This window comes from Scyliorhinus torazame, chromosome 14 (genome assembly GCF_047496885.1).
Source record: "Scyliorhinus torazame isolate Kashiwa2021f chromosome 14, sScyTor2.1, whole genome shotgun sequence".
Lineage (NCBI taxonomy): Eukaryota > Metazoa > Chordata > Chondrichthyes > Carcharhiniformes > Scyliorhinidae > Scyliorhinus > Scyliorhinus torazame.
The window spans coordinates 50,119,072-50,146,310 of NC_092720.1; the positions used below are offsets into that span (position 1 = coordinate 50,119,072).

The 27,239-nt window shown below is 47.4% G+C and overlaps 1 protein-coding gene across 5 annotated transcripts in view; it reads right to left on the reverse strand.

The window, feature by feature from the left end:
* LOC140389715 (run domain Beclin-1-interacting and cysteine-rich domain-containing protein-like) overlaps positions 1 to 11,818 on the reverse strand; it is a 111,396-nt gene extending 99,578 nt beyond the window's left edge. For 2 of the 5 annotated variants that reach the window (XM_072474156.1, XM_072474157.1), the window contains exons 1-2: positions 11,546 to 11,815; positions 2,518 to 2,671 (exon numbers count right to left, since the gene is read on the reverse strand). In XM_072474156.1, the coding sequence (XP_072330257.1) occupies positions 2,518 to 2,671; positions 11,546 to 11,613 (222 nt within the window). In that variant the 5' untranslated portion in view covers positions 11,614 to 11,815. Of the gene's footprint in view, positions 1 to 2,517; positions 2,672 to 11,545 lie in introns of all 5 variants that reach the window. The other 3 variants (XR_011934453.1, XM_072474155.1, XM_072474158.1) reach the window with 3 other exon arrangements.
* Positions 11,819 to 27,239: the final 15,421 nt, after the last annotated feature.

Genomic DNA, 27,239 nt, shown 5'->3' on the forward strand with positions numbered 1-27,239 from the left:
GGTCCTGTCTTTTAACTTTCTGCCTAGCTCCCTGAACTCTTGCTGCAGGACCTCATGCCTCTTCCTGCCTATGTCGTTAGTACCAATATGTACAACGATCTCTGCCTGTTTGCCCTCCCCCAAAGGATGCCCTCTACCCGTTCGGAGACATCCTGGACCCTGGCACCAGGGAGGCAACATACCATCCTGGAGTCTCTTTCACATCCACAGAAGCGCCTATTTGTGCCCCTGACTATATAGAGTCCCCTATTACTATTGCTCTTCTGCACTTTGACCCTCCCTTCTGAACATCAGAGCCAGCCGTGGTGCCACTGCTCTGGCTGCTGCGGTTTTCCCCTGATAGGCTATCCCCCCCCCCCCGACAGTATCCAAAGGGGTATACCTGTTCGAGAGGGGGACAACCACAGGGGATTCCTGCACTGACTGCCTGCCCTTTCTGGTGGTCACCCATTTCTCTGCCTGCACCTTGGGTGTGACCTCATTTATATAACTGCTATCTATGACGCTTTCCGCCACCTGCATGCTCCTAAGTGCATCCAACTGCTGCTCCAACCGAACCATGCAGTCTGTGAGGAGCTCCAGTTGGGTGCACTTTCTGCAGATGAAGCCATCCGGGACGTTGGAAGCCTCCCAGTCCTGCCACATCTCACAGTCAGAGCTCTGCACCCCTCTAACTGACATTGCGTCAATTAATTAGTAAATTAAAGTTGAAAGTTTTTTGTTTTTTTAAAGTTACTGTTAACTATGTTTCCTAGCACTAGATTTCTACTATAAATGTGAAAGCTAAATACAGTACTCTCCGATCTCTGGCTTAGATACCCATCTAAATTATAATTAAGAAACTATGTTTAATTAGTTTACCAATGCTTAATTTTTTTAATTTAGTGTAGATTCCCAACCAGCCAATCAGGTCACAGCTTTTCTGTGATGTCACTTCAGTTTACCCCTCCCCCCACACACACAATTTGAAAAGGTAATAAAAGTAAAAATCACTTACTTACCTTCTGAGGGTCTCAGATGCTCTCAGGTTCTCTCCCTGCTGATTAAAAGTTGCAGGCCAGAAGAGAGAGAACAAAACAGTAGGGAAAAAGCACCTTCTCCCACTCTGCACTGAATTACCTCACTGCACCAAATTACCAAGTTTCAAATTCCCACTCTGGATGTGTCTCGCTCACTCAGGCTGTCTCTTTTTGACCTGCGCAACGCTTATTGAGTGCGCTTTCTGCCTGTCTTTTATACAGACTTCAGGATGACTCACACTACTTAAACTTCAAAGTGAAGAATACAATGTGTACCTTTGTGCCCCTAAACAGGCCTCAGGTGACTGCCAGATAACTGCCTCTCAGCAATTAGGGTGGGGGCAGCTTCAGCCAATCAGAGACAAGTCACGGAATAAGGAAGAGAAAGGGAGGGGGTGGACGAATGCACTCAAAGAAGTTCAGAAGAGAAGAGAGACAGATTGCTGACAAATTACAGCCCGAGTCACAATGCATGTAAATTATTCTAAAAAAGTGTTTTGGCCATATCTGGCCATGTAAAGTTTGCAAATATAAAAAACATGAAAAGGTGAATAAAAATATATTTTTTAGAAACTGTATATTGTACAAATCAAAAAAGGCGAATAAGAATCACTACTTCTTATGACATAATGCACCCAGTGGTAATACTAGCCAGTTCTTGGAAACTTAAGTCATGTTGCAACGTGCAATGAAGCACTTTCCACACAGAGGACTTGGAAATTTGATTTGAAATCTCTGTATGAAACTAATCTGAGCCGATCTTTACACAATTCTTATTCTGGAATATAATCACACAATTCTTAATCTGCAATATAATCAAACAGATCTTCAAATTTTTGCTTTTGGAGAGCATAATCCAAAGCAAAAATTAACCACTGGTTTCATACTGGATTCAGTTAAGCCACTGCAGTGTGCAGTAACAATCTTTGAAGTGACTCATGTAAAATTGTTGTGCGCAATTTTGCAGATAATATAACCATATTCCATCAGCTGTCAAAAGGCACAGAGGAGCAGATTCAATACAGCAAAGCCCATGTGTTCAGTGCTACAAGATGCAAGTTACAATTCAATTGTAAAATTTGGCGAGTTATTAAATGCAATATTCATGGTAACTGCATCATACTAAGAGTTCAGGAAATAATCACAAAGTAACATTGATCATAGTGTCCTGCCAAAAATAGAGCTTGCTTATTCGGTTGCAGTCTCCCTCACATCTACAGTAAAAGAAAAAGCCCTTTCACATTTAAACTACATTTCCCTTATGGCTCAAACAATGAAAGTTACTATTAACCAAAGTTCCTTCACCAATCTGATACATTCGTAGAATGTGTGGACTAAGAATGAATGAGTATGATAATTTAGATTTTTTGGAATTATTGATTACAACAGCTAAATTATTTATTGGCAAGTTCTGCTTGCTACTGGAAATCTCCAGTAATTGAGCTTTAATTGGAGTAAACTCTACACCCGACTGCAATAAAAAATATATAATTGAAACCTTGTCTTCCAGGAGTCCATGGCACATAATCTTGTTCATGTCCTTACAGAGTCGTGCCAATCCGCCATACTTAGACCAGACATTGGGGTTGTTTGTTGACAGCAGTCCCTCCACAGTGGTCTTCAGGCCTCCCAGCAACTTCCAATGTTCTTGTCTGTAGTAGATTTTTTTAAAAAAACAAATTAAGACAACTGCATACCTAAATTAGGTTATTTTATGTGGACACACATTTTAAGAACACTTGCTTCAAAATTCAGCTGTTATTTTCCCATTCCCAGTGCCACTTTCTATTATAAGAAAAAGTATCCGTCGAGCAAAATAACGTTCATTATATTTTCTGGTTTAGGTTAGCACGGTAGAACAGTGGTTAGCACTGATGCTTCACAGCGCCGGGGTGCCAGGTTCGATTCCCGGCTTGGGTAACTATGGAGGCTGCACGTTCTCCCAGTGTCTGTGTGGGTTTCCTCCGGGTGCTCCGGTTTCCTGCCACAAGTCCTGAAAAAGACGTGCTTTTAGGTAATTTGGACATTCTGAATTCTCCCTCCATGTACCCGAACAGGTGCCGGAATGTGGCGACTAGGGGCTTTTCACAGTAACTTCATTGCAGTGTTAATGTAAGCCTATTTGTGACAATAAATATTATTATACTAGTCACTAATCAGCTTCTCTAATGGCCTTGTTTGTAAAAGGTGTACTGTTTTGACAGCACAGATACACAATAGCTGTACAGTGAGAAAAATAATTTTTACCCTCAAAAACAAAAGACCAATAAACCAATTTTGAAAGTGGCACTGTGTAAGAGAAGGCAGTGAAGGCCTACCGCTTTTTTTTTTTAAAAAAACGGAGGACCATTCCCTTAAATGAACTTAATTCAAGAATATTTATCTCACAACCCATTTAAAAGTAGCAGACCAGTGAGCAAATCAAACCCAAGTCTCTATGTATTTGTACAAGGTCATTAATAAACCTATATTTACAACAACTTGAATTTGTCTACTATTTCTCACATTGAAATTCCACATCAGAAGTCTTAATAGAGCAGAAGATAAAAAGACAGGATGGCAGGGAAGAATTAAATTAGGAGACAAAACAAAAGACTGGGTGCTCAGAATCAAGGAGATGTTTGAAAACAGGGAGGTAGGGAGTAAGATGGAAAGATTTTGGAAGGAAATTCCAAAAAGCAATAGTGTGATGACTGAAAGAATGGCCACCAATGGTGGATTACAGAGGATAGGGAACAACGAGTACAAAAGTGTAGGAGGGGTGTAGTGTGCAAGCACTGGCATATGCTTGAAGGAAGTTAATGACATATGGTGGAATGATGCTTTCAAAGATTTAGAAGAATAAGGGTGAGGATTTCAAAGATAAAAATCGAAAAAGCATAGGGAGGCAGGGAAGCACAGTAAATAAAGGGATTATGAAAGTACAAAGCAATCAGCAAAGAGCATGAAAGTGGAAGCATTTTGAATTAATTGCAATTTATGGAGAGTAGAAGGAGAGTATAAGAGAAGTCAAACTTCCAAGTAAATTTATCAATCGATGCAGGAGCAATGATGATCAGGTAAAGACTGGTGAAGAGAAGATGCAGCAAAAAAAACGTGATTCTGGATCTATCAACAGGTCATATTTTTCATTTTGGACTCAGCCCAAGGCGGTAGTCAGTGAAACTTGTGTACTGCAAAGGACAAACACGTAAAAGTCAAAAAGATGGCTTCATTTGATTAATCAGAGACATGATATCATAGAGGCAATTGGAAGATGAAGCCATAACCTCGAAATCAAGAGAAGATTGAGAAGTAAATCAACGTGTGATTAGCATACATAGAAGCCTGATCCCTGTTTCTAGACAATGTCATTAAGTGATATTATATAAATAATGAGGATGATGCTGAAGAGTACACTGGCAGTTACCTTGAAGTTATCTTGTCATCAACATTAATTTAAAAAACTTTTCAAGGAACCCTTACTAATACCCTATCCTATAATAAAAAAGAGTTATAAGGGGCTGGTTTAGCACAGTGGGCTAAATAGCCGGCTTGTAATGCAGAACAAGGCCAGCAGCGCAGGCTCAATTCCCGTACCTGCCTCCCCGAACAGGCAGGAAGGCGAAATGTGGCGATTAGGGGCTTTTCACAGTAACTTCATTGAAGCCTACTTGTGACAATAAGCAATTATTATTATAAGGAAGTGCAACCAATCGCCTAAGTGAGGGAATCAGCAGGTGCAATAACAGAAAATGCTGTAGACTGTACAGGAAAGGGATCAGTGGTGCTGAGGTACCCGGATACCTCAAACCAAAGTCGCACAGGAGAAAAATAACTTACACTGAGCATTCAGCCTGTATGGACATGACAGCAATCTAGCTACATAAATTCTTTCTAGATACCGCCAGGAAGTGGATAATAATGGGGCAAAATAATGGGACACTCAGTACAAAATGTAATGTAAATAAAATTGGTATTCCGCAAAGAAATTGGTAACGACCTATGCAAACCACTAGCACATTTTGCAGGAGTCCCTCATCCCCTGCCCAAAGGCAGCACGAGGAAAGATTGTTTTTACAGTGAGTCATTGGGATCTGGAGTGCACTGCCTGAATGCACACTGGATGCAGATTCACTCGTAGTTGTCAGAAAATAATTGATTATCTGAAGAGGAAATATTTGCAGGGTGACAGAAAAAAGGGAGGGGTATGGGCCTAGCTGAGTTGATCTTGCAGACAGCCAGCACTAACACAATAAGCTGAATGGCCTCCTTCTGTGCTATAACCATTCTAATGACTACTTATTTTGAAAGCACATTTTGTAAAGACAAATGCTGGGCAAAAGGATTTGGCAACAACCTGATTCAGCAGTAATATTCTGCACTTAGCTGGTAGGAACTGTGCAGAAGTAGAAGGACTAACTCAATAAGGCAGAACAGCAGTACCAGTTCATAGAATCATAGAATTTACACTGCAGAAGGAGGCCATTCGGCCCATCGAGTCTGCAGTGGCCCTCAGCCCACGTATCTACCCTATCCCCGTAACGCAACTTGACATTTTCTTGCCACTAAGGACAATTTATCAAGGCCAAGCCACCTAACCCGCACGTCTTTGGACTGTGGGAGGAGACCGGAGCACCTGGAGGAAACCCACGCAGACACGGGAAGAACATGCAGACTCCGCACAGACAGTGACCCAAGCCAGGAATCGAACCTGGGCCCCTGGAGCTGTGAAGCAACTGTGCTACCCACTATGCCATCGTACTGCCCCACGTTGTGGCGAAAAACAAGTAAAACATGTCATGCAACAGCACAAAGTGCTGGCATGTGGGATCCTCGCCATGATCTCCCAACAGCATTCAGCTGTTAGCATAAGAACAAGGGGAAAATAAATCATACAGCCAAAGACCATCCAGTTGCAAAACAATACTAGAAGTGGCTGAGGAATAAATTATCTGCACTTGCAGTCAGAGATGTGAAACAAAAAAACAATTTTATAAAAGGAAAGAAAAAATGGAAAGGTTTTTGCAATTAAGGGGCAATTTAACATGGCCAATCCACCTACCCTGTACATCTTTGGGTTGTGGGGGCGAGACCTACGCAGAAACAGGGAGAATGCGGACAGTGAGTCAGGGCCGGGGTTGAACCTGGGTCCTCACCGCCATTGAGCAGCAGTGCTGACCACTGCGCCACATAAAACTATTGCTAATTTGGCATTGCAATTTGTTTTTCTCATTTCAAAATGTTTTTAGTTTAAATTGTTATTGGATATGGTGCAGAAAGTCTAATTTTATTAAAATTGTTCAATTCATACTCATGAATTAATCAATTATTTTAAACCAAATCAGAATTAACAGGAGCATACTGTCATTGGTAATCTCACTTAAAGGCAGTCGGATATGTCAGGTTTAATGAAAAAAAACAGTGCAAGATTTTGCTCGTCTGAAGCTGGGGATAATAATAATCTTTATTGTCACAAGTAGGCTTACAGTAACACTGCAATGAAGTTACTGTGAAAAGCCCCTAGTCGCCACATTCTGATGCCTGTTCTGAGTACACGGAGGAAGAATTCAGAATGTCCAATTCACCTAACAGCACGTCTTTCGGGATGCACATAGAATGGAGCCTACCATAGAATCCCTACAGAGAAGGAGACCATTCAGCCCATCAAATCTGCACCAACACTTCGAAAGACCACCCCACATAGGCAAAATACCCTGTCCTATTCCTGCAACCACACCCGAAGAGGCAATTTAGCATGACCAATCCCTCGTGGCCATTCCCCTTCAAAACAAGTATACCGTTTTGGATGCTGTTTGGGGGGATGACCTACCGGGGGAAGGCCCTAGCGGCCAGGTCTCTGGCACTGAGTCTGGCTCTGGGGCTCAGAAGAGAAGGGGGGGGAGAATAGAAAAGCAATAGTTGTAGGAGATTCAATGGTTAGGGGAATAGATAGGAGATTCTGTGGTCGCGAGCGAGACTCCCGGAAGGTATGTTGCCTCCCGGGTGCCAGGGTCAGGGATGTCTCGGATTGTGTCTTCAGGATCCTTAAGGGGGAGGGCGAGCAGCCAGAAGTCGTGGTGCACATTGGTACCAACGACATAGGTAGGAAAAGGGGTGTGGAGGTAATAAACAAGTTTAGGGAGTTAGGCTGGAAGTTAAAAGCCAGGACAGGCAAAGTTGTCATCTCTGGTTTGTTGCCGGTGCCACGTGATAGCGAGGCTAGGAATCGGGAGAGAGTGCAGCTGAACACGTGGCTGCAGGAATGGTGTAGGAGGGAGGGCTTCAGGTATTTGGATAATTGGAGCGCATTCTGGGGAAGGTGGGACCTGTACAAGCAGGACGGGTTGCATCTGAACCAGAGGGGCACCAATATCCTGGGAGGGAGGTTTTCTAGTCCTCTTCGGGAGGGTTTAAACTAATTTGGCAGGGGAATGGGAACCGGATTTGTAGTCCAGCAACTAAGGTAGCCGATATTCAGGACGCCAAAGCGTGTAATGAGGCAGTGGGGAAGGGAACACTGACAAAGGAGAGTACTTGCAGGCACAGAGATGGGTTGAAGTGTGTATACTTCAACGCAAGAAGCATCAGGAATAAGGTGGGTGAACTTAAGGCATGGATCGGTACTTGGGACTACGATGTGGTGGCCATCACGGAAACTTGGATAGAAGAGGGGCAGAAATGGTTGTTGGAGGTCCCTGGTTATAGATGTTTCAATAAGATTAGGGAGGGGGGTAAAAGAGGTGGGGGGGTGGCATTGTTAATTAGAGATAGTATAACAGCTGCAGAAAGGCAGTTCGAGGAGTATCTGCCTACTGAGGTAGTATGGGTTGAAGTCAGAAATAGGAAAGGAGCAGTCACCTTGTTGGGAGTTTTCTATAGGCCCCTGAATAGTAGCAGAGATGTGGCGGAACAGATTGGGAAACAGATTTTGGAAAGGTGCAGAAGTCACAGGGTAGTAGTCATGGGTGACTTTAACTTCCCAAATATTGAGTGGAAACTCTTTAAGATCAAATAGTTTGGATGGGGTGGTGTTTGTGCAGTGTGTCCAGGAAGCTTTTCTAACACAGTATGTAGATTGTCCGACCAAAGGAGGGGCAATATTGGATTTAGTACTTGGTAATGAACCAGGGCAAGTGATAGATTTGTTAGTGGGGGAGCATTTTGGAGATAGTGACCACAATTCTGTGACTTTCACTTGAGTAATGGTGAGGGATAGGTGCGTTCAACAGGGCAAGGTTTACAATTGGGGGAAGGGTAAATACGATGTTGTCAGACAAGAATTGAAGTGCATAAGTTGGGAACATAGGCCATCAGGGAAGGACACAAGTGAAATGTGGAACTTGTTCAAGGAACAGGTACTACGTGTCCTGGTTGTGTATGTCCCTGTCAGGCAGGGTAGAGATGGTCGAGTGAGGGAACCATGGTTGACAAGAGAGGTTGAATGTCTTGTTAAGAGGAAAAATGAGACTTATGTAAGGCTGAGGAAACAAGGTTCAGACAGGGCATTGGAGGGATACAAGATAGCCAGGAGGGAACTGAAGAAAGGGATTAAGAGAGCTAAGAGAGGGAATGAACAATCTTTGGCGGGTAGGATCAAGGAAAACCCCAAGGCCTTTTACACATATGTGAGAAATATGAGAATGACTAGAGCGAGGGTAGGTCCGATCAAGGACAGTAGCGGGAGATTGTGTATTGAGTCTGAAGAGATAGGAGAGGTCTTGAACAAGTACTTTTCTTCTGTATTTACAAATGAGAGGGGCGATATTGTTGGAGAGGACAGTGTGAAACAGACTGGTAAGCTCGAGGAAATACTTGTAAGGAAGGAAGATGTGTTGGGCATTTTGAAAAACTTGAGGATAGACAAGTCCCCCGGGCCTGACGGGATATATCCAAGGATTCTATGGGAAGCAAGAGATGAAATTGCAGAGCCGCTGGCAATGATCTTTTCGTCCTCACTGTCAACAGGGGTGGTACCAGGGGATTGGAGAGTGACAAATGTCGTGCCCCTGTTCAAAAGAGGGACTAGGGATAACCCTGGGAATTACAGGCCAGTTAGTCTTACTTCGGTGGTAGGCAAAGTCATGGAAAGGGTACTGAAGGATAGGATTTCTGAGCATCTGGAAAGACACTGCTTGATTAGGGATAGTCAACACATCTTGCCTTACAAATCTTATTGAATTCTTTGAGGAGGTGACCAAGCATGTGGATGAAGGTAAAGCAGTGGATGTAGTGCACATGGATTTTAGTAAGGCATTTGATAAGGTTCCCCAGGGTAGGCTTCTGCAGAAAGTAAGGAGGCATGGGATAGTGGGAAATTTGGCCAGTTGGATAACGAACTGGCTAACCGATAGAAGTCAGAGAGTGGTGGTGGATGGCAAATATTCAGCCTGGATCCCAGTTACCAGTGGCGTACCGCAGGGATCAGTTCTGGGTCCTCTGCTATTTGTGATTTTCATTAATGACTTGGATGAGGGAGTTGAAGGGTGGGTCAGTAAATTTGCAGACGATACGAAGATTGGTGGAGTTGTGGATAGTAAGGAGGGCTGTTGTCGGCTGCAAAGAGACATAGATAGGATGCAGAGCTGGGCTGAGAAGTGGCAGATGGAGTTTAACCCTGAAAAGTGAGGTTGTCCATTTTGGAAGGACAAATATAAATGCGGAATACAGGGTTAACGGTAGAGCTCTTGGCAATGTGGAGGAGCAGAGAGATCTTGGGGTCTACGTTCATACATCTTTGAAAGTTGCCACTCAAGTGGATAGAGCTGTGAAGAAGGCCTATGGTGTGCTCACGTTCATGAACAGAGGGATTGAATTTAAGAGCCGTGAGGTGATGATGCAGCTGTACAAAACTTTGGTGAGGCCACATTTGGAGTACTGTGTACAGTTCTGGTCACCTCATTTTAGGAAGGATGTGGAAGCTTTGGAAAAGGTGCAAAGAAGATTTACCAGGATGTTACCTGGAATGGAGAGTAGGTCTTACGAGGAAAGGTCGAGGGTGCTAGGCCTTTTCTCATTAGAACGGAGAAGGATGAGGGGCGACTTGATAGAGGTTTATAAGATGATCAGGGGAATAGATAGAGTAGACAGTCAGCGACTTTTTCCCCGGGTGGAACAAACCATTACAAGGGGACATAAATTTAAGGTGAAAGGTGGAAGATATAGGAGGGATATCAGAGGTAGGTTCTTTACCCAGAGAGTAGTGGGGGCATGGAATGCACTGCCTGTGCAAGTAGTTGAGTCCGAAACATTAGGGACCTTCAAGCAGCTATTGGATAGGTACATGGATTACGGTAAAATGATATAGTGTAGATTTATTTGTTCTTAAGGGCAGCACGGTAGCATTGTGGATAGCACAAATGCTTCACAGCTCCAGGGTCCCAGGTTCGATTCCGGCTTGGGTCACTGTCTGTGCGGAGTCTGCACGTCCTCCCCGTGTCTGAGTGGGTTTCCTCCCACAGTTCAAAGGTGTGCAGGGTAGGTGGATTGGCCATGATAAATTGCCCTTAGTGTCCAAAATTGCCCTTGGTGTTGGGTGGAGGTATTGAGTTTGGGTGGGGTGTTCTTTCCAAGAGCCGGTGAAGACTCAGGGGGCCGAGTGGCCTCCTTCTGCACTGTAAATTCATTGATAATCTATGATCAATCTAGGACAAAGGTTCGGCACAACATCGTGGGCCGAAGGGCCTGTTCTGTGCTGTATTTTCTATGTTCTATGTAACCAGCCCATCCTTGGGCTGTGGGAGGAAATCGGAGCAGCCGGAGGAAACCCATGTACACACGGGGAGAATATGCAAATTCCACACAAGAGTCACAATCGGATTGGAGTAAAATCCAGGGAGTGGTACTGAAAATTGAAAAAAAAATTCCTTGGAGGTGACCATTCTTAATACATAATAAAAGAATACTTGCAAAATGTGAGTGGTATCAGGAATGCAAAAGGTGACCTTTAGAAATCTCCTACGTCCATTCATGACATCAGAGCAAACGAACATATAGCCATCTGTCCTCTACCCCAATTTAAATGATTCAAACGAGAGACTAACATATATCCGTCTTTATGCCATAAATTCTTGTAACTGCATCTCAGAATTCTTTAGTGAGTCAAAACTGCACAGACATCTCCATGTTCATACACACACAAATCTAAAACGTGAAATTCAGTCTCACTTGTCAGCGAATGTTAAAAAAGCATACATGCATTGTGTAATGGAACTCGGTGGCTTGCCCATCAAGCCAATCCCTCCCAGTCTTTCTGCAGCCCAGCAGAGGGTCAAATTTGTTCTGGAGGCACCTGTCATTACGCAGCCGCCACCCGTTTAGTATGACTGTACTAATTAAATAAATTATAATCTGGAAACTAAATAAGGTCAGTTACCATAACAATTAAAATTATAACCCGCGAACTAAGCACTGCACAAGATTTATAAATCGTAAATGGGGAGGGAATTCCAGGCGCAGAATAGTACAAATCAGGGACTGCCCGTTGACAAGAAGTTGAGACAGGACACGGAGACATGTGAAGGCAGCACACTCTGCCTGAATGGTACCTGCACTCTGCCTCCTCGGCGCTCTCCATGTCGCGCTGCCAGTTATTCTCACTCCATGTCAACAACATGTCCTCATGAACCCGGGCCTCTCCCCGGACATTCCGGGGAAGTCAGCTCTCTGTCCCCCCCAGCTTCTCAACTTCCTGTCGAGGCCACGTTCCTAATCCGCTTGGCACAGCCGCTCAATGCTGTCCCCCGCCATCGACCAGAGCCTGTCTACCCCCCACGCCACTGCCTCGACTCCCCTCAGGCCTCCGCCTTCCTTCACAACACGTGATGTCAAGCTATACCCCGCCCTACCAACGGCCCCGGATACACCCCCCCTCCCGCACATTGGCCTCCATCCCCTCCCCCCACCGACCTCCAGCCCCTCCCCCCACCGACCTCCAGCCCCTCCCCCCACCGACCTCCAGCCCCTCCCCCCACCGACCTCCAGCCCCTCCCCCCACCGACCTCCAGCCCCTCCCCCCACCGACCTCCAGCCCCTCCCCCCTACACCAACCTCCAGCCCCTCCCCCACACCAACCTCCAGCCCCTCCCCCACACCAATCTCCAGCCCCTCCCCCCACACCAACCTCCAGCCCCTCCCCCACCATCCTCCGGCCCCACCCTCCCACCAACCTCCACCCACTCCCCGAAACGGCCTCGAGCCACTCCCCTAAACGGCCTCCAGCCCCTCCCCCCCCACCGACCTCCAGCCCCTCCCCCTCACACCGGCCTCAAGCCCCTCCCCCTCACACCGGCCTCCAGCCCCTCCCCCCCCCCCCACACACACACACACACACCGGCCTCCGACCCCTCCCCCCACACACCGGCCTCCGGCCCCTCCCCCCCACGCACCGGCCTCCACCCGCCCCTCTCCCCTTCCCTCTCCATACCGGTCTGCGCCTGCGTCCTTCCACCTCTTAGCCGCGGAGCTCTCCGCCTCGGATTCGGCCTGTACCTCCGATCCCAGGTTCCTAACGCAACAGTGGTCGACACACCGCCCCGCCGGCAAGCTTTGGGCGTGGCATTAATGGACGAGTTCGAGGATTCCTTAGGCCGCAGGCCATTCCTGGCGCTTCATTCTAAATTCTAACCGTACGGCGACACCATTAATGGATCTACCAGAAGCTGTAGTAGGTGGGCTGTTTGGCAAACTTTGAGGAACACACACAACCATTCAGCCCCGAGTCTGCTATTCCATTCAGTGGATTATCAGTACCTCAACTCAGTTTATTTGCCTTGGCTCGATATTTCCCTTGATGGATGTTATCCATCTCCGTTTCAATTATCTAGTATCCACAACATTTTAGGTGAGGTAGTTACAAATTTGTAATATCCTTTGTGTGAAAAATATTCATTAGCTGTACCATGCAGTTTGATAGGGACAACTCCAATTGAATATGATTGCTTCAGAACTGGCTGTACCACGAAAAACACACCAGTACAGCTCTCCTCTGCTAAAACTGCTCACCCGAGATAACCTTGGCATCTTTTGTCGACGGTAAACCATTTTCTTGTACCACCACCCCCAACAATAAGCAGAAAGAGCTCATGCACTTTTTTTGTGACTAGGTTTGGGACACTGCAAACAGTTATCTCTGCTGCTACCCTCCCATCCACTCGCCCACCTGGGCAAACTTTGTTTAATGCATGCAATTAACCCTCCTCCCCACGCATTTTTCTCTATCTCTCTCCTATCTCCCCATAGGCCCTCAATACTATTCCCCAAAAAATGTTGACCACCAGATTTTCCTTACTAGTCCCCATATTAGCTGATATAATCTTTATTATTGTCACAAGTAGGCTTACATTAACATTGCAATGAGGTTACTGTGAAAATCTCCTAGTTGCCACACTCCGGCGCCTGTTCGGGTACACTGAGGGAGAATTCAGAATGTCCAAATTACCTAATGGTACGTCTTTTCGGTCTTGTCAGGAAACCCATGCAGACACGGGGAGAATGTGCAGACTCCGCACAGACTGTGACCTAAGACAGGAATCGAACCTGGGACCCTGGCACTGTGAAGCAACAGTGCTAACCACTGTGCTACCGTGCCACCCCTATTGTGAACAGATCTTTCACTTCAGGTGTTCTCTGTATCTCATTTATATCTGCCATCATCACTCCTTTTCACCTTGGCCCCACTGTCACTGAACTACTGTCCCATTTCCAACATCAAGTGGCTATGCCCCCTAGTTCTGCTTTCCCCGACCAGTGGAAACAACCTGCCCGCATCTATCTTTGATGATACGGTGCGGGTGGCGATTAAGGAGTATGTGGCGTTGAATCAGAATGGGGCGGTGTTGGCGGCCATTTTTTGGGAAGCACTGAAGGCAGTGATCCGGGGGGAAATTATTTTGTTTAAGGCCCGTGCGGATCGGGAAAGGAGGGAGAAACATGACCGTCTCCTGAGCAAGATAGTGGAGGTGGACAGGGAATATTCAAGGGTGCCCACCATGGAGAGATTGGCGAGGAGGAAAAAGTTGAAGGAGCAGTTTGACAGGCTGACAACAGGGAGGGTGGTCGGGCAACTGTAGGGCAAGGGTGGGGGTGAAATATGAGTTTGGGGAGAAGACGAGCTGCATGCTGGCGCACCAGCTGCGGAGGCAGGCTGCGTCCAGGGAAATATTGAAGATATGGAATGGTACTGGGGATGTGGTGTCAGAGCCAGGGAAGATAAATGAGGCATTTAGGGAATACTACCAGAGGCGGACCCGGGAGGAGAGGAGGGGGACATAGGGCGGTTTCTGGACAAGCTGGAATTTCCCCAGGTGAAGGAAGCAAAGAGGCAGGCGTTGGAGGAGCCCCTGGGGCTGAGGGAGGTGCTGGATAGTAACAGGGGTATGAAGTCGGGGAAGGCCCCTGAGCCGGATGCGCACCCGGCGGAATTCTATAAGAAATTTGCGGCGGACCTGGCACCACATCTGTTGAGGGCATTTAATGAAGCACTGGAGAAGGGGGAGTTGCAGGAGACGATGAAGCAGGCAGTAATCACACTAATTCCGAAAAAAGGGAAGGACCCAGTGGAATGTGGGTGGTATAGGCCCATATCACTGTTGAACACGAATGTGAAAGTATTGCCTAAGCTGTTGGCAGGGAGGATGGAGGAGTGTGTCCCCGGAGTAGTGGCAGAAGATCAAACAGGCTTCGTGAAGGGCAGGCAGCTCATGAGTAATATAAGACGGCTGTTGAATGTGGTGATGAATCCTTCGGGGGATCTGGTACCGGAGGTGGTGGTGTCCATGGACGCAGAGAAGGCATTTGATCGGGTGGAGTGGCGGTAATTGTTTGAGGTTTTGGGAAGGTTTGGGTTTGGGCCGAGATTTGTGGCATGGATATGGTTGCTGTATGTGGCACCAAGGGTGAGGGTGAGGATGAATGATGAGAGTTCACAAAGCTTTGACTTACACAGAGGTACGAAGCAGGGATGCCCGCTGTCACTGCTGCTGTTTGTGCTGGCCATGGAGCTGTTGACGATGGCTCTTAGGGGGTCGGCAGAGTGGCGGGGCATTATGAGGGGACAGAGGGAGCAGAGGTGGATAGTGTATACAGAAGGTGGAGGAAAGTGGGGGTGGTCAAGGTGAAGGATCTGTATTTGGAGGAAGGGTTTGCCACTCTGGAGGGGCTAAGGGAGAGGGTAGACCTGCCGAGGGGGAGTGAGTTCAGGTATCTGCAGGTTAGGGACTTTCCGCGAAAGGTCTGAAGGGGGTTCCCTAGGATGCCGGGATACACCCTGCTGGGGCGACTGCTGCTCCCGGCTGTGGAAGGGGAGGGAAGAATTGGGGATATATACAAGTGGTTGGGGGAGCAGGTAGGCAAGCGGGTGGTGAAGATCAAGGAGAAATGGGAAACGGAGTTGGGAGGGGAGATCAATTGGGGAGTATGGAGTGAGGCACTGCGTAGGGTAAACGGGACCTCCTCGTGCAAGGATGAGCCTGATATAGTACAAAGTCTTACAACACCAGGTTAAAGTCCAACAGGTTTGTTTCGATGTCACTAGCTTTCGGAGCGCTGCTCCTTCCTCAGGTGAATGAAGAGGTCTGTTCCAGAAACACATATATAGACAAATTCAAAGATGCCAAACAATGCTAGGAATGCGAGCATTAGCAGGTGATTAAATCTTTACAGATCCAGAGATGGGGTAACCCCAGGTTAAAGAGGTGTGAATTGTCTCAAGCCAGGACAGTTGGTAGGATTTTGCAGGCCAGATGGTGGGGGATGAATGTAATGTGACATGAATCCCAGGTCCCGGTTGAGGCCGCACTCGTGTGCGGAACTTGGCTATAAGTTTCTGCTCGGCGATTCTGCGTTGTAGACCGATATCTTGCACAAGATGGTAGAAGACTCCTAAAAGCTATATATCCTACAGGAAAAAAAGATTCCAACAGCAAGTTAGTGGATCTATTTAAAAATGACAGGATTAAGATCTCTGTGATATGAAAATTGTTTGCTCTGGAGTAAGGGCCCTTCCTGTTGTTGTCATGATATGCAGACATGCACATAATGAGGTACAGACAGGCAGATAATGAACACAAAACAGGACATAACCAATCAGCAGGAAGAACACTTGGGGGTGGATTCCCACTATAAATGTCACGAGGCACTCACACTCTGCCTCTTTCCACTGGGAACATCTACAGAGTGAGTCGGGGTGTATATATCGCATAACACCTCCAGCACGTGGCTAAGAGGTGCAGAGTAATCGCAGAGAGTCGAACTCACAGAGAACTGTGCTAACTGTGTGACAGGTTCAATAAATCAGATTGAACTAACTTCAAGGTCTGGAATATCTCAGTTAAAGCTGCATCCAGTTGCAGCCCGTGTTATCTCAGTGTGCTGAACACGACATGATACCGGGATACTACTATCCCTAGGTGATTTACCTCAATCTGTTCCGTGACGACCAGCAAATGTATCCCGGCACCATGGAGCAGATCCAGGCTCCTCAAAAGCTGCGGACCTCCGGCAATCTCAGTGCCAACTGGCGGACTTTCAAGCAAAGATTTCTGCTGTACATCGAAACCTCAGACCTTGAGGGTGCGTCTGATGCCAAGAAAGATCACACTTCTTGTTATAACGTGCCTACTTACCATTGGCTGGGGACTAATGACTATCCCACAATCCTGTGGGAGTATGAGCTTCCCCAATGAGGGGGGCAGAGAAACCACTAGTAAACTCCTAGTATAAATAAAGCTGGCCAGTTCAGGAACCAGCAGGAAGGAGTATGTAGCAAGGGAAGTTACTGCTACTGTTATGTATATATGTTATAGTAAATAAATGTTATTACTTTGTATCCTTAAAACTCGTGCTGGATTCTTCGTGGCCCTTACAAAACTGGCGACGAGGTGGTTGCAACCCTAAACTTTATGGACACCTTGCCTGTCACGGCATCACAGATCCGTGAGTGGACCCAGACGGAGCCAGTCCTGTCAAAGGTTCGGCACATAGTCCTGTACGGTGGGCAGCATAGACAGCTCCCAGGCGAGTTGTGGGCATTTTCCTCCAAGCTGTCAGAATTCAGCGTGGAAGACGGCATCCTCTTGTGGGGGACGCGTGTGATTGTCCCGGAAAAAGGCCAGGCCTCGACACCGACATTGAGAAGGTGGCCCAAAACTGCTCCATTTGCCAGGAGCATCAGAAGCTTCCGCCGGCCGCGCCCCTACATCACTGGGAATGGCCAGGGCGGCCTTGGGCATGCTTGCATGCAGGTTTCGCAGGCCCTTTTCAAGGATCCATGTTCCTTCTACTAATTGACACCCAGTCCAAATGGCTAGAGGTGCATAAGATGCAGGGGACAACGTCCTGCGCAACAATTGAAAAGATGCGTTTACCGTTTAGTACGCATGGCCTCCCCGAGGTGCTGGTCACGGATAACGGCACTCCATTCACGAGTGAGGAGTTTGCGAGGTTCACGAAGATGAACGGCATCCGCCATATCTGCACTGCCCCTTACCACCCGGCTTCAAATGGGTTGGCAGAGCGCTCAGTGCAGACATTCAAAAGAGGCCTAAAGAAGCAGTCTTCCGGATCAATGGACATGAGACTGGCTCGCTTTTTGTTTACGTACAGGCCCACCCCCCATGCAGTGACTGGGGTAGCTCCCGCAGAACTCCTAATGGGTCGGAGACTTCGCACCCGCCTTAGTATGGTTTTCCCGGACCTTGGTGCAAAAGTACGCCGCACACAAGAACAGCAGGGCAGGGATTTTCTCGGCATCGGCCGATTCGGCGGTTTGCGCCCGGTGATCCAGTGTTCGTTCAGAATTTTGCTGGTGGTGCCCAATGGGTTCCTGGTGTAATCTTTTGCCAAACGGGCCCTATATCTTACCAAGTGCAAGCCCAGGGTCGTCTCCAGCGAAAACATGTAGACCACGTTCGGTCCAGAAGACTATTCCCTCAAAAGATTCCCCGCCCCCGGAGCTCATTTCTACAGCCGCAGAGACCAGAGACAAGGGAAGGTAGTCCTCACAATCTTCCACTGGTGCCTCACTCGAAGCCTGCGCAGGTCGTTACGGGACCAAATGGAGATAGAGACACTGACATGACGGAGGCAGCAGACTCTGACTCCGAGATGGAGACACAGGATGCATCAGAGGGGGAATCCTCGGGCCGTGGATGTACAACCGTTGCGCCGTTCATCACGGAAGCGCCGGTCTCCGTCTCGTTACACGCCGCCTGATCCAGCGCCGCGTGCAAATGGTGTCCGGCCTGCGGCCAAACGAGTCCGACGCCCTCCTTCGCCAGGGTCTTCGGTGGATTCCTTGGACTTTGGGGGGGAGGGATGTTATAACCTGCCTACTTACCATTGGCTGGGGACTAATGACTATCCCACAATCCTGTGGGAGTATGAGCTTCCCCAATGAGGGGGGCGGAGAAACCACTAGTAAACTCCTAGTATAAATAAAGCTGGCCAGTTCAGGAACCAGCAGGAAGGAGTATGTAGGCAGGTTATAACACTTCTCCTCTCAACTGCGGGGGATCAAGCCATCCAACTCTTCAACTCTAACTTCACCGAAGGCCAGGACAAGACAAAGTTTCAGACCATCCTGGTTTGATTGTCATTGTGAAATGGACACCAATGAAATCTTCGAGCGCGATATATTCAAATAACGCCTACAAGGTAAAGATGAATCTTTCAACTCCTTCTTAACTAATCTCCGTCTACTAGTGCTGTCCTGCAACTTCGGTGATATTGCTGACTCCATGATGAGAGACCAAATCGTTTTTGGAGTGCACTCTAATCCTCTGAGAGAGCAGCTTTTAAAAATCAAGCATATGACCCTGCCAGTCGCGATTGAAACATGTACAGTGCATGAGCACGCCAAAAATCGGTATTCCCAATACAAATCGGCTGAAAATGAGAAACTTGCCTCCCACGAGGCAGAGAGTGTGCAGGCCATCGCCCAGATGCAGCGCCTCAGCATTGATGAAAGCGGCCATTTTGCGTTCTCTTCCCGGAGCCCCACGCATGCGCGATGCGACTTGGATAACGAAGCGGCCGATCACCACACTGCGCAGGTGCGAACATCTGCCGACCGCACTGCGCATGTGCGACGAAGTACGGAGCGTAACAACATCATGACGTGCCCGAACTGCGGCACCGCCAACTTAAAGAAACTGTGCCCTGCAAGAGGCAGGCGATCTTTAAATTGCAGAAAGCCTGGACACAAGCAGCCTTGTGCAGGTCTGCACCACCAGTCAAAGGCCAGCGCTCCCAATTCCAACGCAGACGCGTTCGGAGTGTACAACAAGGTTTACAGGATTCTGATCCTGGCAGTACAACGGATCCAGAGGACGATTGCCTGGAGTCCCCCTACCGCGTGGGCATCATTACCACGCGTGAACATGCCTCACCGACATCATCACAAAGCCTGTCCATCCTCACTGTGGATTCTGCGGATGAATGGCGTGCGGTGCTGCAAGTAAGTCAATGCTCTATCCAGTTCAAGCTGGACACAGGTGCTTCTGTCAATCTTCTTTCACAGGCAGATTTCAACCGCATCAAGAAGCCACCCAAGCTCCTTCCAGCAGCCTGCCACCTCCTGGACTATAACGGCAATGCCATCACAGCACTGGGATCCTGCCATCTGCTCGTCTCCAACAGGAGCATTCTCGCAAGGCTAAGGTTTGAAATCGTCAAGCCAGACAGGGCCTCCCTGCTCGGCACACATGCATGCAAGCAGCTAAACCTTGTGCAGCAGGTCTGCACAATGACTTCCCCCAACGTGGATCTTCAAGCCGGCATTGACGACATCCTCGCTCAGTGTCCGGATGTGTTTGACGGGATGGACAATCTGCCATATCGGTATAAGATCATGCTACGGCCTGATGCCACGCCTGTGGTCCACGCACCACGCCAGGTACTGGCTCCACTGAAAGAGCGCCTGAAGGCACAGCTCAAGGATTTTCAGGACCAGGGCATCATTTCCAAAGTTACAGAACCGTCTCACTGGGTCAGCTCGATGGTATGTGTAAAAAAGCCTTCGGGGGAGGTGCGCATCTGCATTGATCCCAAGGATCTCAACCAGAATATAATGCAGGAACACTACCCTATCCCGAAGCGGGAGGAACTCACAAGTGAGATAGCACATGCCCGGTTTTTCACAAAGTTAGATGCGTCACATGGATTCTGGCAAATCCAGCTGGATGAGTCCAGCAGAAGGCTCTGCACCTTCAACGCACCGTTTGGCAGGTTCTGCTATAATCGTATGCCATTCGGCATTGTCTCGGCCTCGGAGATCTTCCAAAGAATCATGGAGCAGATGATGGAGGGCATTGAAGGGGTTCGTGTGTATGGGGATGCCGTTATCATATGGTCCACGACCCCCGAAAAGCAGGTATTCCGCCGTGTCCATGACAATGGCCTCAAGCTGAACAGGGCCAAGTGTTGCTTTGGCATGTCGACATTTAAGTTCTTAGGTGACCAGATATCTCGGCAGGGTGTGCGCCCGGACACGGACAAAGTCAAGGCCATCAAAGCCATGAAGACCCCTGAAGACAAGAAGACGGTGCTGCGCTTCCTAGGCATGGTAAACTTTTTTGGCAAGTTTATCCCAAACCTGACCTCACACACCACGGCCCTCAGACACCTGGTGAAAAAGTCCACTGCCTTTTGAGTAGCAGGCAGCTCATCAAGCAGAGTGGTTGGAGCTGAAAGCCAAGCTCACCACTGCACCTGTATTGGCATTTTTTGACTCTGACAGGGAAACAAAAATCTCGACAGATACGAGCCAGGACTGCATCGGCACGGTGTTGCTCCAGCGCGATGTCACCTCATCCTGAGCACCGGTTGCCTCCGCATCACGGACGATGACACCCACCGAGCAGCGGTACGCCCAAATTGAAAAGGAATGCCTTGGCCTTCTCACTGGAATTATCAAGTTCCACGATTATGTCTACGGCCTGCTGATGTTCACCGTAGATACGGACCACAGGCCTCTGGTTCCACATTATCCACAAGGACCTGAATGACAAGCCCTGGCTGCAGCGCATCCTCCTCAGACTCAGAAGGTACGACTTTGAACTAGTGTACACACCTGGCAAGGAGCTCATTATTGCGGATGCCTTGTCCTGCTCCATAACCTTGCCTAGTGAACCGCCGGCATTCATCCAACAGATGGAATCACAGGTGCAGCTGTGGGCCAGCAACCTCCTGGCGTCGGATGGAAAGGTGATTCGCATTCGCGCCGAGACAGCCAAAGACCCTCTTCTGCAGCGTGTCATGCGCCACCTCGCCAATGGCTAGCAAAAAGGGCAGTGTTCTCAATTCTTCAATGTGAAGGATGACCTGACGGTGGTTGATGGTATCCTCCTCAAGCTGGACCGCATTGTCATTCCACTCAGTCTCCAGACATTGGTGCTCCGGCAAATACACGAGGGACATCTGGGTGTCGAGAAGTGCAGGCGCAGAGCCAGGCAAGCTGTCTACTGGCCTGGAATTAGTCAGGACATCTCGAATATGGTCCTCAACTGTCCGACCTGTCAACGCTTCCAGCCAGCACAGAGCAACGAGATGCTTCAGCAGCACGAAACCGTGACCTCCCCGTGGTCCAAGGTGAGCATCGACCTCTTTCACGCCAATGGTCGTGATTATGTGTTAATCATTGATTATTTTTCCAACTACCCAGAAGTTGTGAAGCTTTCGGACCTCACATCTAAGACCGTCGTCAAAGCCTGTAAGGAGACGTTCTCCAGGCATGGTATTCCACTCACCGTCATGAGTGACAACGGTCCTTCCTTCAGCAGCCAAGAGTGGTCAAGATTTGCCCAGTCATATCAGTTTAATCATGTCACTTCCAACCCACATTACCCGCAGTCCAGCGGGAAGGTTGGGAAAGGGGTGCACATAGTGAAGCAACTCATCTGACGTCAACCTTGCGCTGCTTGCGTACAGGGCAACCCCTCTGTCTACCAGCATGTCACTGGCTCAACTCTTGATGAACAGGGACCTGCGGACGACTCTTCCAGTCATACATGTGCCTGACCTGGAACACCTCCCGGTGCTGCAGAAGGTGCAGAAACTCAGGGACCGGCAAAAGCAGGGCTATGATGCTCATGCCACTGATTTGCCTGTGCTATCCCTGGCAGATGCTGTTCGGGTCAAGCTACCTGATGGAGGCTGGTCAGCTCGAGCTGTTGTTCGACAGGTTGCTCCTCGATCGTATGTTGTGAGTACGGCTGATGGCTCTGTTGTGCGGCGAAACAGACGGGCACTGCGCACAGTTGCCTGCCCGCAATCACATTCTTCATTGTTTCCATCTGTTATTGTGCCACCTCCTGATACCTCAAACCACGAGGCCTCCAGTCAGGCTTCAATCCCGCCTATCAAGGCGCCGTCGTCCCCACCACCACCTCTCCGGCGGTCGACCAGGATCAGATGCAAGCCCCAGAGACTGGACTTATGAACGTTTGCTATGTTCTGTTTTCGCACATTAGACACCTGTTTTCACATGTACATATGTTCCCATTTGCCATAGTATGTAAATAAGTTAGTTTTTTGGCCTACACATGTAAATACTTTCACATATGCTACAGAAAAACATTTCAAAAGGGGAGATGTCATGATATGCAGATATGCACATAATGAGATACAGACAGGTAGCTGATGAACACAGAGAACAGGACATAACCAATCAGCAGGCAGAACACTTGGGGGTGGTTTACCACTATAAAAGGCACAAGGCACTCACACTCTGCCTCTTTCCACTGGGGACATCTACAGAGTGAGTCAGGGTGTATATATCACATAACACCTCCAGCACGTGGCTAAGAGCTAGTCTGGTTCAGTCAGACAGAGTAATCACACTTAGGTTAGCAGAGAGTCGAACTCACAGAGAACTGTGCTAACTGTGTGACAGGTTCAATAAATCAGATTGAACTAACTTCAAGGTCTGGAATATCTTTCAGTTAAAGCTGCATTCAGTTGAAGCCCGAGTTATCGCAGTATGCTTAACACGACAGGTTTTTCCCTTTTTTTCCACTTTTTTTATTTTTGCTGTTTTCATTTTAATACATGGATGTTTAATGGACAAATACCTTTAAGTCAAGCAAGGGAAGTGAGGAATTCAGAAGTTACAAAAGGGAACACTGTGTTGGCCTTCAGTCAGCAGAACTCAAACTTTTCGGCACCCGAGAAATTGGTGGAACACGGTTCGATATTGGCCGGTGCCCAATGAATTGGCCATTTTCTGCCTGGTAACGGGCGGTGATTGGATGCTGCCCAAGTGGGTTTTCTTTTTCCCAGAGAACCAAGGAAAGGACAGTCGGGACCCTGGACGCTCAGAGGAAAGAAGGTGCTCTTTCTTTTTCTCTCATTTTTTCTCCAGAAAAGCTGCATAGCTGTAGAGACCTGAATGAATATACAGTGAAAATCATTACCGATTAAAATCAGAAACCTCGAACTGAAAGCCCAAATTGAAGGAAGGTGCCCCATAGAAAGCACCATATGGTGCTCGAAGGTAACCATCTGAAACAAAGACTCATCCTTTTTACTTTTATTATTATTTTACAGCCTTTGTTCTCTCTGTGTCTGTCTGTCTTGTGTGTGTATATAGAGGGTGGGTAGGAATTAGATAATAGTATTTGCTGCATATTTAATCAGAGTAATTGTTATGAATAATGTTAATTGTGTTTAAATTTACAAATCTGGTGACTGTAGTTATTGGGCAGCCAAAGGCCAAAAACCTTGGGTGTTTTTCAAAGAGTTATTTATTAATTAATTGTGATGCGACTGTGGGTCAAATGGGGCTGGAATTGACCCAGGGGGTCGTAACACTGGCCAAAGCACAAACAAATGCTTTGTGAACTAACAGGACACAAGTGATAAATTGATGCAGAAACAGTTAGAATGCACGGATATGCAAATGAAATACAGCAAAATAAAGTATAATTGTTGACCAACAAGCAGGTTGTAGCATGCTTGTTCTCCAATGTTACACCATTTAATTTCTCCAAAAGAACGTAGCAAGAAATTATGCAGGAGGAAGAGAGGATAACATTCACCCCATCATAGAAGGCAAAGGTTATAAAATTGCAAAAGTTATCTTAGCTCTGTAAAGAGTAACAAAATAATTAGGAACATGAATACAATTTTTTAAAAGCACAACAGACAGCAAATTAGAATTGTTCTGGGAAAAAGGATTAAGATAAAAGGCTACATGATTTTTGTTTTGTCTCTTTAAATGTGAACTTACTTTCTGCTGTATCATGCTGCACTGCAAATGTCTGTCTCTGCCTTTTAGGTTTCACAATGAGAAGCTGCTTAACCCTCTCTCAATCCTGTTGTTAACATTTGGAATAGTATAAGCATTTTAGTCATTGACTTTTGTATAAGCTAACGCTGTCTTAAGTTTATTAATTGTGTTCTTTATTTTGGATTGGATTGGATTTGTTTATTGTCACGTGTACTGAGGTACAATGCAAAGTAATTTGCTGCGTGCAACTCAAACAGATCATTTAGTAAATGAAAGAAAATACATAATAGGGAAACACAAAGTACACAATGTAAATACATAGACACAGGCATCGGGTGAAGCATACAGGAGTGTTATTAATCAGATCAGTCCATAAGAGGGTTGTTTAGGGGAGTGGTAACAGCAGGGAAGAAGCTGTTTTGAATCTGTTTGTTCTCAGACTTTTGTATCTCCTGCCCGATGAAAGAAGTTGGAAGAGTGAGTAAGCCAGGTGGGAGAGGTCTTTGATTATGCTGCCCACTTTCCCCAGTCAGCGGGATGTGTAGATAGAGTCAATGGATGGGAGGCGGGTTTGTGTGATGGACTGGGCGGTGTTCACAACTCTGAAGTATCTTGCGGTCTTGGGCCAAGCTGTTGCTATACCAGGCTGTGATACAGCCAGATAGGATGCTTTCTAAGGTGCACCTGTAAAAGTTGGTAAGAGTCAATATGGACATTCCAAATTTCCTTAGTTTCCTGAGGACGTATAGGCGCTGTTGTGCTTTCTTGGTTGTAGCGTCGTCGTTGGTGGACCAAGACAGATTTTTGATACATCTAGGAATTTGAAGCTGTCCGGCATCTCCACCTCTGCCCCGTTTATGCAGACAGGGGTGTGTACAATACTTTTTTCCTGAAGTTAATGTCCAGCTCTTTAGTTTTGCTGGCATTGAGGGAAAGATTGTTGTTGTTGCACCACTCCACTAGGTTCTCTATCTCCCCCCTGTATTTTGACTTGTCGGTGTTCGCGATCCAACCCACTGCAGCAAACTTGTAGATGGCGTTGGAGCCAAATTTTGCCACACAGTCATGTGTATCTAGGGAGTATAGTACGGGGCTAAGTACGCAGCCTTGCGGGACCCCGGTATTGAGGACTATTGTGGAGGAGTGTTGTTTATTCAAACTGATTGTGGTCTATGGGTCAGAAAGTTGAGGATCCAATTGCAGAGTGAGGGGCCAAGTCCTAGGTTTTGGTGTTGAAGGTGGAGCTGTAGTCAATAAATAGGAGTCTGATGTAGGAGTCCTTGTTATCGAGATGCTCCAGGGATGATTTACCAGTTATATATACACATATGTGTTATTTTAAGATTTTGAATCATTCTATGTTGGAGTCTGAACTGAATTGGAGTAATTGGTGCGCACTGATCTGAGCTTACAGTCCATATGTCTGAGCTAATTAGGAAATTATGGGTCCTGGTTTTCTGTGGCAGGTCACTGCAGACAGCTAGTATTTAAATTATATGGATACTCTTGCTTTGTCATATAACTGATGCACTATCAATTACGACGAGACGAGAGTAGAATGTAATCGAGGCTTTATTACACAGAGATGTGTGGCCTCCTACAGCAGCATACAAAATGGCTGCTGTTCGGCGAGCGCACACATTTATGCTCCGCCTCCTGGGCGGAGCCAGCAGGCAGGGATCTACCCCTGTACCTGTAGTACAGGGGCCTTACCGTAATACCCATATATACAATATAATACAACAGTGGTGACTACCACAATAACACTTTGAGTTCATCATGTGTTACAGGGGATTAACATTATCGGGTGGAAAAGATCAAATAAGGTTTGAATGCAGTATTTTTACATTGAGTATTGGTAGAAAACATGAATATGGTTGTTCAGAATATGTGACATTAATTTCAGTTTAAGATCGGGCCCAACATCTTAAAAGATTTAAGGTAGCAATGTAAAAAAAATTGGGAAAACCTTTGATTTGCACTTTTTTATTGCTTGACAACTATCATATATTGATGGCCCGAAGAATTGCTCTTCCCCAAAAGTAGATACACCGCTCTCAATCTACACTATCAAAATGTTTCATAAATTTTAAATGCTAAGATTTCAGGTCACCTCTCGGTATTTTCTAGAGAAAGAGACCCAGTCTGTGTATCCTTTCCTGATAGATATAACCTTGCATTTCTAGTATCCATGTAAATCCTTTTTACACTGTTCTCAGTGCCTCTATCGATGGCAGAGTGGTTAGCACAGTTGCTTCACAGCTCCAGGGTCCCAGGTTCGATTCCCAGCTTCGGTCACTGTCCGTGTGGAGTCTGCATGTTCTCCCCGTGTCTGCGTGGGTTTCCTCCCACAGTCCAAAGATGTGCAGGTTAGGTGACTTGGCCATGCTTAATTGCCCTTCGTGTCCAATAAGGTTAGGTGAGGTGACTGAGTTACGGGGATAGGGTGGAGGCGTGAGGCCTAAGTAGGGTCCTCGTCTCAGGAGCCGGTGCAGATTCGATGGGCCGAATGGTGGCCTGTCCCGTAAAGTCTATGATATCCGTTAAATAATATGATCAAAACTGTACACATAATCCCAAGTGTGATCTAATCAAGGTTCTCACCAAGTTTAACATAATGGGCGGGATTCCCCCCCCCCCCCCCCCCCCGGCTGGGTCGGAGAATCGCCAGGGGCGGCGTGAACCCCGGGAGGTGCCCGCACGGTGGCCTGGCCCTCGATCTGAGCCCACCGATCCGCGGGCGGCCCTGTGCCGTTGGGGCACTATTCCTCCACGTCGGCCGCTGTAACAGTCCGCGATGGCCAACGCGGAGATGAACCCTCCCCCCTGCGCATGCGCTGGGATGACGCCAGCACATGCTGGTGCTCCCACGCATGCACCAACTCGCGCTGGCCGGGCTGAAGCCTTTCGGCGCCAGTTGGCGTGGCGCCAAGCCCCTTGGCGCGGCGCAAACCACTCTAGCGCTGGCCTAGCCCCTGAAGGTGTGGAGGATTCGGCACCTTCGGGGCGGCCCGACG